Source organism: Gymnodraco acuticeps, unplaced genomic scaffold (assembly GCF_902827175.1).
Source record: "Gymnodraco acuticeps unplaced genomic scaffold, fGymAcu1.1, whole genome shotgun sequence".
NCBI lineage: Eukaryota > Metazoa > Chordata > Actinopteri > Perciformes > Bathydraconidae > Gymnodraco > Gymnodraco acuticeps.
The window spans coordinates 549207-560898 of NW_022990699.1; the positions used below are offsets into that span (position 1 = coordinate 549207).

The 11692-nt window shown below is 41.9% G+C and overlaps 1 protein-coding gene across 1 annotated transcript; it reads left to right on the plus strand.

Moving 5' to 3' along the window:
* Nucleotides 1–4952: 4952 nt before the first annotated feature.
* Nucleotides 4953–6720, plus strand: LOC117555742. Its single transcript, XM_034230705.1, has 2 exons — nt 4953–5304; nt 5417–6720. The coding sequence occupies exon 2, from the start codon at nt 5671–5673 to the stop codon at nt 6718–6720; it is 1050 nt and encodes a 349-aa protein (XP_034086596.1). The 5' UTR covers nt 4953–5304; nt 5417–5670.
* The last annotated feature ends 4972 nt before the right edge of the window (nt 6721–11692 follow it).

Genomic DNA, 11692 nt, shown 5'->3' on the forward strand with positions numbered 1-11692 from the left:
ACTATATAATATCAATGTACTCATTGTCAGACATTTATCTACATTTTGTACATTATTTATATTAGGGGGATTGTTGTCACTATATGCTAGCTTCACAAAAATGAGTCATCATGTGTCTGATGTGTTGAGGCACTGGCCCAGATGAAATGCCCTAAAGACAGAAAAATAAGTGCTTAAGGCTGTGCCTACGGGATTTGATAGTGTTTACCAATATATGTGTACTATCTAACAGTCCTGGCAATGCTCAAATAATAAAAACAACTGACACACCTTCATGGCCAGCACCTATATTTCTTGCTCTCACAGCATTATAATGAAGAGCTGGAATGACTGGATGACCAATCCTGGCATTAGTTTAAAGGACATCTGTGATTAAGTGTGGCATTTCCAGATAGAGGTGCGTAGAGTGGGTGTAGCCCAGTAACCCACCTAGACTTGCATGCGTGATCTTGAGTGTATCAGGGAATAAGTTACACCTCCACTAGACAAATATGATACGTGGTAGCCTTGTGATAAGACCAATGAGAGTTAGTATACCACACTGCACATGGCCTGATAAGTGTGATGTAGAGGGATTTGGAAGGGATTTGGATAGATGTGAGGACTGTATGTAATCTTTCTCACCTTCCTTCAAATGAATCCTTTATTCCTCTAAGCCACATCTGATGGGACCTCAGTGGGCACTCAATCAAAACCTCTCTCTTTCCCCTTCACTCTCTCGGGGTACGGAAATTTGTCCAAGCCCCTTCCCCACAACACTGTTAGTAAAAAAATAACTCACCGTACATCGTGCAGTGTATAGTACTGCACGCATAGGTATGCCTGCCACGGATGCCCTTTCTATCTTGTTATCTCTCTCGCTCACATACACACAGACAGCCTCAAAACAGCCACGCCATCACTTTCCTTCAGGTGTAGTCATGATAGGAAACTCTGTAGATTCAAACTCTTCCCTCTGTCCTTCATCCTTCAACCTGTAACACAGTAGATTATCACTTAAGGAGACTGCCCTAATGTCAAGCTAAGACATATAACACCAAAAGCCACCACATTGAATCCTTTGAGTCTTGGAAGAATGACTCTTGGCTGGCTATGTCATATGTATGTATGTATATATGTATGTATGTACGTAGCAGGTTTTGCATTCTCTGAGGTCTAATGTTTAAATCCATGCATTCTGTTTATGATTCATGAAGTTGGCTGCAGCGCAAAGGGTGGGATCTTGTCTATTCATGCATTTAAGTGTTTTTCAACAACATGCCATTTAGTACAGGTGGTATAGGCAAGGGGATGCATTCGTCCAAAGATAAATGTTTTAAAGACATATTAGTGATTTAATTAAAAAATGTTTGGTGAGAACAGGGCTGGTGCCAGTTCTTGTTATTTCTAAAATTTGTTTTCAACAGTACATTATTATTTACATGATGCTGGCATCCCTTCAAGTACATATATGCTGTTTGCTTGGCTATGTGCTGTCAGATCTCAGAGGTATTGTGCTGACATCCTTTCAGCTCTCTCTCTCTAGTAACACGTACGCTTTTATCTGGTCAACGCTGCCTGAGGAAAAGCTTTAGCTTGAAAAGCTCCACCTGTGTGGACTGCATATATTAAGCAATAACATAGACCTATATGCTATACCTTTAGGGCATCATTTTAATTGTGCAGTATTTTAACAATCATATATTTAAGCATTGTAATTTTGCCGTCATATATCATTTGTTTTGAAATATTAAGGCTGATTAATGAGACATGTTGAGATGCTTATGCTTATATTGAGAAAATATGTTGAGGAAAGTAAATAAAATAAGACAATTCTTTTTCAATTTATGGTTCAAAGCAGCCTCATAAAGGTTGTTTTCCGCGTGTCCTTGACAAGGTCCTTTTGATATATTTCATATACTAGTAATCAAATGCAGACTCAATATGTGTATACATTCTGTTTGATAAAGTGCATTTACAGTTTATGGATGAATATTGCACTATCTTTTTTAAATGCATGTTCTATTGCTCTATTGAAGCTCTTCATAATCACAAGGGTTCACAATCAGAAGAAAAAGTAAACACTCACAGTGTAACATTTCAATCAAAAATGGAATAGTGGGAAGGACACCACAGCCAACACACAGATATGCAGCAAATCAGTGTTTTATTTTTTGAAAGTCCTTCACAGAAACGGTGGAGTGAAGTGCAAAATTAAATTAGCTAAAAGCAACTCATGAAGAGGTGGTTTCTATGGCAGGTCGATGTTTATAACCAAAATACAGAAGCTCTCAGGGGCTAATTCCTATGGCTAGAGACTGCTATGGATCTCACCTTCAGTTTTCAAGCTTAAGGGTGTCTTTGGCGCATAGGGATGCTCACCAGGTAGCAAAGTATATCCAGTTTGAGTTCATCTTAGGAACTTTGTCTCATGTTATCCTTTCTCTCATGTTACCCTTCATTCCCTACAAAATCGCTATTGCTCACTGATTGGGGCATCCCCGCTGAGGTTGAGATCATTTGAGAAAATTAATTGTAAAAGGCCATACCAACCTTTTTCACATCTCACCAGGATGGAGATATCCATGCTGATTCATCACGACCCTGCTGACACGAGGACTGCTGAAACAGGCAGACCTGAAGTTAGAATGTTGACCAAATGTTCCAACATGACAGTGCTTGATCTTAAATCCATGCCACATATTTAGACTGGACACACAGATGCCTTAACCCTAAGCATGGCCAATCAAATCATGAATGGGCCAATTTGCAAAAGCTGCAGCAACGTAACTGATCTTGCTTTAGATTTATTTAAACAACAGTATGACTCATTAAATCCATCAATCCCCTACACATATGGGTCAGTTTGGGGCATACAAATGTTACTTTCAGTACTGAACATTTCATTTTGCTCTCTGTTTATGGTCAGAATAAACGTGTTTGCACCTCTGTCCTTAAGCTGAAACAGAAAGTAGAATGGTGCTCAGTCTGTCTTTTTTGATGAATGTCTACTCTACCCTGAAAATCATATACAATTCAAATGTTATTCTGTTTTGAAGAGTCTCAAGGCGGAATGAGTCATCGCAATACATGCTAAAACAACTAGAACTAAATAAAACAAGCCTAGAGTACAAAGTCACTTGATCATTGAAGTATGAACATATTGGGGCAGAGGGGAAACATCCAAATGTTTATTCGAAATCTCCAAAAACAGTCTAACTTGCAACTCAAAGCTCCATGACTACTGCTCCCAGGGCAACATAGGTGCATGCAAGATAGAGAAGACACACACACACACACACACACACACACACACACACACACACACACACACACTCACACACACACACACACACACACACACACACACACACACACACACACACACACACACACACACACAAGTAGTTATACACATACCACTTTCGTCTCATTAGTATGCATAGAAAGTGACAGGTCACACCTCTCCCTACTTATTAAGCCCCGCCCACTTCCGGCTAAACCCCGCCCACTTCCGGCTAAGCCCCGCCCACTTCCACCGGAAGTCCCGCCCACTTCCACCGGAAGTCCCGCCCCTCCATAAGCCCCGCCCCTTCCGCCGGAAGTCCCGCCCCCACTTCCGGTTTTTCAAAATAAAATTAAAAATATTTTAAAAATGATAAAAATAAAAATGCTGCCCCTACCGGTCACCCCCACTTCCGGTTTTTCAAAATAAAATTAAAAAATATTTTAAAATGATAAAAATAAAAATGCTGCCCCTACCGGTCACCCCCACTTCCGGTTTTTCAAAATAAAATTAAAAAATATTTTAAAAATGATAAAAATAAAAATGCTGCCCCTACCGGTCGCCCCCGCTTCCGGTTTTCAAAATAAAATAACATGAAATGTAACAACCATATATTTTAAAAGTAATGTCTCAACTCTAAAGAGCAAGGCCCCGCCACCTAACCACTTCCTGTGCCCCTGTATACAGCAGTATTGACTGTAACTTACAAATACTTGCAAATAACATGAAATATACAACCATATATTTTAAAAGTAATGTCTCAACTCTAAAGAGCAAGGCCCCGCCACCTAACCACTTCCTGTGCCCCTGTATACAGCAGTATTGACTGTAACTTACAAATACTTGCAAATAACATGAAATATACAACCATATATTTGTAAAAGTACTGTCAATCTCACTAACTCTCTCTCTCTCTCTCTCTCTGCTATTCTCTGCCGTGAAAAGTTTGATGAACAGTCAAGACAGGTGTGGGGACCATAAAACCCCCAGACATCCTCTGCGGGGCAAATGGTGTGTGTGTGTGTGTGTGTGTGTGTGTGTGTGTGTGTGTGTGTGTGTGTGTGTGTGTGTGTGTGTGTGTGTGTGTGTGTGTGTGTGTGTGTGTGTGTGTGTGTGTGTGTGTGTGTGTGTGTGTGTGTGTGTGTGTGTGTGTGTGTGTGTGTGTGTGTGTGTGTGTGAGAGGAGACGGTCTGAGACTGCTAATTACAAAAGTCTCCGAATTCAGGACAGATGGTCAGAGCAAAACAGAGAAAGCAGTTACATTATTTTCTCATGTAACTATCTACATGTTTTTTTGTAATGTGTATGCGTATATATGTATATATATAAATATATATATATATATATATATATATATATATATATACACGCATACATATATACAGGAGAATAGCCTAAAATAAAAAAGTATTTGCTCTACCATAAAAAACCAAATACAATATAATGCTAATTTGTTAAACAATCAGGAATAACCCCATTGGTTGTTTTTAGAATCATTTACATATAGCGGTCTATAAGTAATCCCGAAAACATCTAGGCAGCCTCTCTTCGCTTTTCCCCGTCAAGGCCCAGATATTTTGAAAATATATGGTAAGTACTTTTATTTGTTATGTTATAATAGCATATAGTTAGTTAATGCTGCTTGATGTGTGTGTGTGTGTGTGTGTGTGTGTGTGTGTGTGTGTGTGTGTGTGTGTGTGTGTGTGTGTGTGTGTGTGTGTGTGTGTGTGTGTGTGTGCGTGTTAAATAACCTCTATGCATCTGTGTTTTTCTATTATGTAATTATTTAGAAGCTTTAATGAAGTATCGTTCTAAGTACAAATAATGTGGTGTACATTTTTTTACTATAAGTGTATTTAGCTATATTTCTTAAAAATTAAATATGTTCTTTCAGGTGTAAGTATCCAGAATAACGTACTCACTTGTTCTAAAAAGGTGGTGAACCCCCTCCGGCGGCCTGCATGGTCTCAGCTCAGCGCAGATCTGTTCAACAAGTCATCTCAACACAGACGGTGTTTTTGACAATTCAAACCTACCAGGTAAAAAATGCTTTTTTAGGTGTGCTTATACAAAAGATGATAGCTAAATGATTTTGTTTTGGAGTATTTTAAAAAACATGCTTATACCCTCTTCTTTTCTTTTCTTTTATAGAGCAATTGAAGGGGAGGACCCCGTTATCAAAAGGACAAACGCTGTTTGTTAAGGTCTGCTTTAAGGCCACACCATCTGAATAAGCTACACGTAGATCACATGTAAAACTGTTATTGATGTATCCGCCAGGTATGTTGACTTTACGTCCATGAATGTAGAAGCAAAGTGAAATGTTTCTTCAGCGGTGCCACTGATTTTTTTTGTTTTTATGTTTTGTTTTTTTTGCGGGGGTGATTTCTTAAAAACGGTCAAGCATGGATGATTTAAAAGACGACGAAAAGTCCTTCATCGAGGGTTTACCTGATGTAAATGAACTATGCAGTGGTGAGGGCTTTGTGTACGAAGACATGTCATTTCCACAGTGGTCAGACAGTAACAGTGAGCTAAATGACACAATAACAGATGTACGCGAGCCTACGCCCTTGACAGAAACAAGCCCCTATACAGATGGAGAAAGGTCCTTTCTGCATGTATTACCGGATGTAAACGAATTGTGCAGTGATGATGATGATGAATTCAGATATAGGGACCTGTCATTTCCGCAGTGTTCAGGCAGCAACAGTGAGTTAAATGACGAGGGGTCAGCTGTAAACGAGCCCGCGGCCTTGTCAGAAACAAATTCAAGCAGTCCAACAAAAACATTAGGCGGTGCCTTGGATTGGGTGATAGACTGCTATGCAGACCGAGGGCTTTTAGAGCAGCCTCTAGACAATGCCCGCCGTCTGGATGGACAAAATAGCGAAGCTTCGCCCCACGCCTGCCTCCCCGTTTCCAGCATGCAAGATGACGGGTGTGTTAATGACAGCTCGAATGACTCAGAATCACCCGCTTGCTCCATGCAAAGTAACAGACATGTTGATCAGAATGACACCCCGAATGCTTCGGAATCACCGGGCCCCCTGTCACAGTATGGAGGAGGAGGCACTAGCAGAGATGCCGAGCCAAGTGTTATCTCTCGACCTGTATTCGGTAACATAGAAATGAGACAGTCTCTAGTCCTACCGCCTATTGGGGGTGAAGCAGACTTTGGAGTCTATTTTCAGGGTCTGATGAACAATGTGCATAACATGCGTGCACATGCTTTTGCACGGGCAGAAAGAGAAGATATCATACAAATTGAGTTACGTGGTGAAGAACTAAGGTTTAATGTATCAGCCATTTTAAATGGTCCCGATGATAATCTGGATGATTTTGAGGAGGGGCTGTTCAAAGCCATGCAATCGAATATCATGGTAATGGCAGAAGGCAACATGGAGCTCGTGGTTCAAATTGTTCAGGCCCCCCGTGGGGGGGGTTCAGGGTAAACGGATGATTAGTAAAATGTTAGACAGTGAGATTGTTAAAAAGAAGGCGCGTTTTCTTTACGTTGTTCAGAACTCCTCCAACCAGCTGTGTTTTGCTATTAATTTAGCACTGTTGTTACACGATAACCTCACTGATAATGAGGGGGTCAAGCGCGGTAAAGAGATCCAGAATATGGCGGGTTTGACAGCTCATACAGCTGTGACATTCAGCGACATTGATAAATTCGAAGACAGCTTAAACTGTAAGATAGTGGTTTTTTACCGAAACGGTGACGACCGAACCCTTTGTAAATTTCAGACAGACGCCCCCAAACGAGACAAAACTGTGTTTCTGTTCCTCCTACACAACCATTACTATGGTGTGAAGAACTTGCAGGGGTTTTTAGGCTCTCCGTATGTCTGTGAGCATTGCTATACAGGGTACAGTTCTCAATGGAGTCACTCCTGTACTGGGCATTGCTATGTCTGCCTTGACCCTGCATGCACCCTGGCAGAGTTTAAACCCATCTTTTGTAAAGACTGCAACAAAACATGCCGTACAGTCGGCTGTCATTCTCGACATAAAGAGCAGAAACAGAGATCAACAGACATTGCCAGTAACTGTGATTTACACAAAAAGTGTGCAGATTGCCAACTTTCTTACTACACCCCCAAGAGTAAAGCAGATAAAACACACAAGTGTGTGACGAAAAAATGTAGGACATGCAAGGAAAAATTACCATCTACTTCTACGCTCGGGTGTGAAAAACATTTGTGTTACATAGGAGTGCAGCCTAAAGAGACAGAACACAATGACAACATTGTGTTTTATGATTTTGAAACAATGGCGGGGGCAGATGGGGTACATATACCTTTCTTGGTTTGTACAAAAACCTTGGGGGGTGAAATTTGGGTCGGCGAAGGAATCGACTGTGCACGGCAGTTTCTGGCACACTTTAGGAGCCCAAAGTTCAAGAATGCAACATTCATCGCGCACAATGCTAAGGGTTTTGACAGCTATTTCATTATCAACGCAATGGTTGCACAGGGGCTAAAGCCCCCGTTAACAATGCAGGGAAGTAAAGTGATCTCTTTTACTGACGAGGATTTCGGCCACAGGTACATAGACTCACTGTCTTATCTGTCTATGCGTTTAGCAGACATGCCAAAAGCTTTGGGGTTTGGAGATAAAATCAAGGGGTACTTCCCTCACGGTTTCAGCTCCGAGGCTAACCTGAGTTATATAGGCCCTTATCCACCCGCACGCTGTTATGGGGTTGAACGCATGACAACTGGTGAAAAGAGTGACTTTCTCACGTGGTATGAGACGGTACGCCGGGGCATTTTTGACTTTAGAGAGCAGGCATTGCTTTACTGCAAAAATGATGTGGCCATTCTTGCCCAGGGGGCCGCATTATTTCGGAAAGGTTTTCTCGGGGAGACAGGAGTTGATCCTTTTAGTCGTGCGACTATAGCTTCTGCCTGTATGAAAGTTTTTACCACAAACTTTCTAACGCCCAAAACATTGGCAATCCCCCCACCCGACGACTACCGCCGTGAAAACAAGACGTACTCAGACGCAGGTATTCAGTGGCTGGAGTGGGTAGCTCAGACTGCAGGTGTTTTTATTCAACATGCGTTGAATGAAGGAGAGAAACGAGTGGGACGTTTCGTCGTAGACGGGTTTGCCGAAGTTACCGGGGAAAAGATTGTCTGGGAATTTCTAGGTTGTTTCTATCACGGCTGCCCCTCTTGCTATAAGGGGCATGAGAAAAACCCCTTGATAGGTCACACATTTGAGCATCTCCATGCTGTTAGCGAGGCAAAACTGCATGAGCTAGAGGCTGTCCATGGGGCCAAAGTGAACGTTATGCGTGAGCATACATGGGTTGAGATGAAAAAATCCAATCAAGATTTGAAGGCTTTCCTCAAGGTATACAATGCACCAGAACCGCTGACCCCCCGCGATGCTTTATACGGGGGAAGGACATGTGCAGTAAAGTTGAGGCACACAGCAGCGGTGGATGAATCGGTTCATTACTGCGATTTCACCTCACTCTATCCTTTTGTAAACTGCACAGGCCTATATCCACTTGGACACCCTCAGATCATATTCCGAGATTTCAAAGACCCTCGCAGTTATTTCGGGTTAATCAAAGCCACAGTAGAACCTCCTAGAGGTCTGTACTTTCCTGTCCTGCCCTACCGAACTGCAGCTGGTAAACTGGTGTTCACTCTATGCCGCACATGCGCAGAGCTTAACAACCAACAGGGGGCCTGCTTGCATAGCAAAGAGGAAAGAGCATTAACAGGGGTTTGGGTGACCCCGGAATTCACCAAAGCTCTGGATATGGGTTACAAGATGACTCAGATCACAGAGGTGTGGCATTTTGAGAAGAAAAGTGACAGCATTTTTGTAGACTATATACACACCTTTTTGAAGGGTAAACAAGAAGCATCAGGTTACCCTTCAGAGGCCTCAGATGATGAGAGCAGACAAAAGTATGTGGCAGACTATCATGCTAAGCAGGGCATCTTGCTGGATGCAGATAAAATCAAATCAAACCCTGCCAAAAGACAAGTGGCAAAACTATGTCTCAACAGTTTCTGGGGTAAATTTGCCCAGAGAAGCAATCTGACTCAGACTAAGATTGTGACCAAAGCCGAAGAATTTCTTAACCTCTTGTTTTCAGCTAAACATAAGGTTACGTATTTCTCATTCCTCAACCCCCGAACGGCTCTAGTTCAGTGGTGCTACGGGGAAAATTGTTACTCTACTCCCAACAAGGTGGATAACATATTCATCGCCGCCTTTACCACAGCGTATGCCAGGCTGAAACTGTACAGTGAATTGGAGAAATTACAGCGCAGAGTATTCTACTACGACACAGATAGCATAATCTATGTGACAAGACAAGGAGAGAGCCCTCTACCGATGGGGGTCTATCTGGGGGACCTGACAGACGAGCTGGGGGGCGATACGATTAAAGAGTTTGTTTCAGCAGGCCCTAAAAGTTATGCTTATCAGACCAAAAATCAAAAAAAAAGTTGTGATGCGCGTGAAAGGCATCACACAAACGCATGAATGTTGCAAACGAGTGAACTTTGACAGTCTGGCCGACCTGGTGGAGGGCTACGTTCAAAACTCTGAGAGGGGAAGGGTAATTGAGGTCCCTCAGCACAGCATTGTAAGGAATAAAGAGGTTTTCGCTTTGAGAAATGTGTCATTCACCAAAAAGTTCCGAGTTGTGTTTGACAAGAGACGTTTGTTAGCCGGGGGAAATACTTTGCCTTTTGGGTATTGAGAAAATAATTGACGACATGTTTTCACCAAGTCAAATTGATTTTGACCCCCGACTGCGTGTTCCTTTTTCCTGTCTAGTAGTGGGCCCTAGTGGTTGTGGAAAAACTTTTTTTGTCAAGAATGTATTGCAAAATTGTATTCACGTAATGGATGTACAGCCTCAAAATATTGTGTGGATTTATACTTCTTTCCAGCCCATGTATGCTGAACTGCAGGAAAAGAATAAAAATATAAAATTCGTCAAGGGTCTGCCTGAATCATTTGAAGATGAATCGCTATTTCCTCCTGACCAAAGTCATCTGATTATATTAGACGATGTTATATTTCAGGCCTCTGAACATCCGGAAGTAGTCAGACTGTTCACCCAATACCGTCATCATAGAAATATGAGTGTTATCATGCTTACCCAAAATGTTTTTCACCAAGGAAAAAACAGTCGCACAATTAGTTTGAATACTAATTACATGGTCTTGTTTAAAAACCCCAGAGACAGACTACAAATGAACATACTTGCTCAACAAATACACCCTGGTAATAAATCATTTTTCCTACAAAGTTTTGAAGACGCCACCACGGAACCTCACGGTTACTTAATCGTAGACATGACCCCCACCTGTCCAGACATCTACAGGCTTAGATCGGGAGCACTACCTAATCAATGGCTAGTTGTTTATGTACCAAAAACGAAGACTTGAGAAAAAACAGTATGTCGGCCCGTTTAAAAAGAAACATGCCTCTGTTGAGGGCCTTATGTCAAGCCCCGCCTTCAAAGCGCAAGGATATTCTCGAGAACTGCTCCACGGATTTTCTTCAATCACTCTGTGAACTGTCTCTAAATCTTTTAAAAGGTAACATCCCCCTGTCAGGCATTCAGTATAAGAAGCTTAAGAAGCAAAAGAAATTTTTCAAACTCTTGGCCAATAAAAAGACCAACTTAAAAACTAAATTCAAGGCCTTAAGAAAGCAATCTGGAGGTTTCCTACTGCCGCTACTCGGCGCGTTGATCCCCATTTTAGGCCAACTTTTAGGAGGGCTAGCTCGACCATGAGTCAAAAGATGTTTCTGCTAACACCTCACCAGTTTAATCAGCTCAATCAGAATGGTGTAACTAACCCTCACAGTAAGGAAACAATTAGACGCACTGCAGAAGATGTTCTGGATGAAAAAATGAGAGCCACCTTAAACGAACCAGGATTACCCCCTTATGAAAAAATCATAAAATACAACACCTTGTTACAAAGATATCTCACCCTACTCAAACAAGACGGGCTTGAGGAGAGACATATTACTCTGACTCTACCTGAAGACACGGGGGTGGTAAAAGGAGCAGAAAATGATGGCACGTCCGATGATAAAATAAAAAACGATGTTCTACTGCACCTCCCTAAGCGTTACCACAAGAATGCCGAGTACATTATGAGGAAATTAACCACGAGTACAGCTGGATGGACACCAGAGGGGGAATTTATAGACAAGGGGGTTGCCGTTAAAGGCTCCCACGTTTTAGATTTATTTAAACATTTATCCTGCGCGTATAAAACAAATGTCCAGGAGCCTAAGGGCTGGCGGGGTTTTTTAAATAGTCTGAGTGAGATCAACATTCCCTTAACAGCTTTTCAAAACCTTCACGCTCGTGAACAATATCGCATAATCAAAGAGGGTAAACTAAATCGAGAAAATATCCCCCGA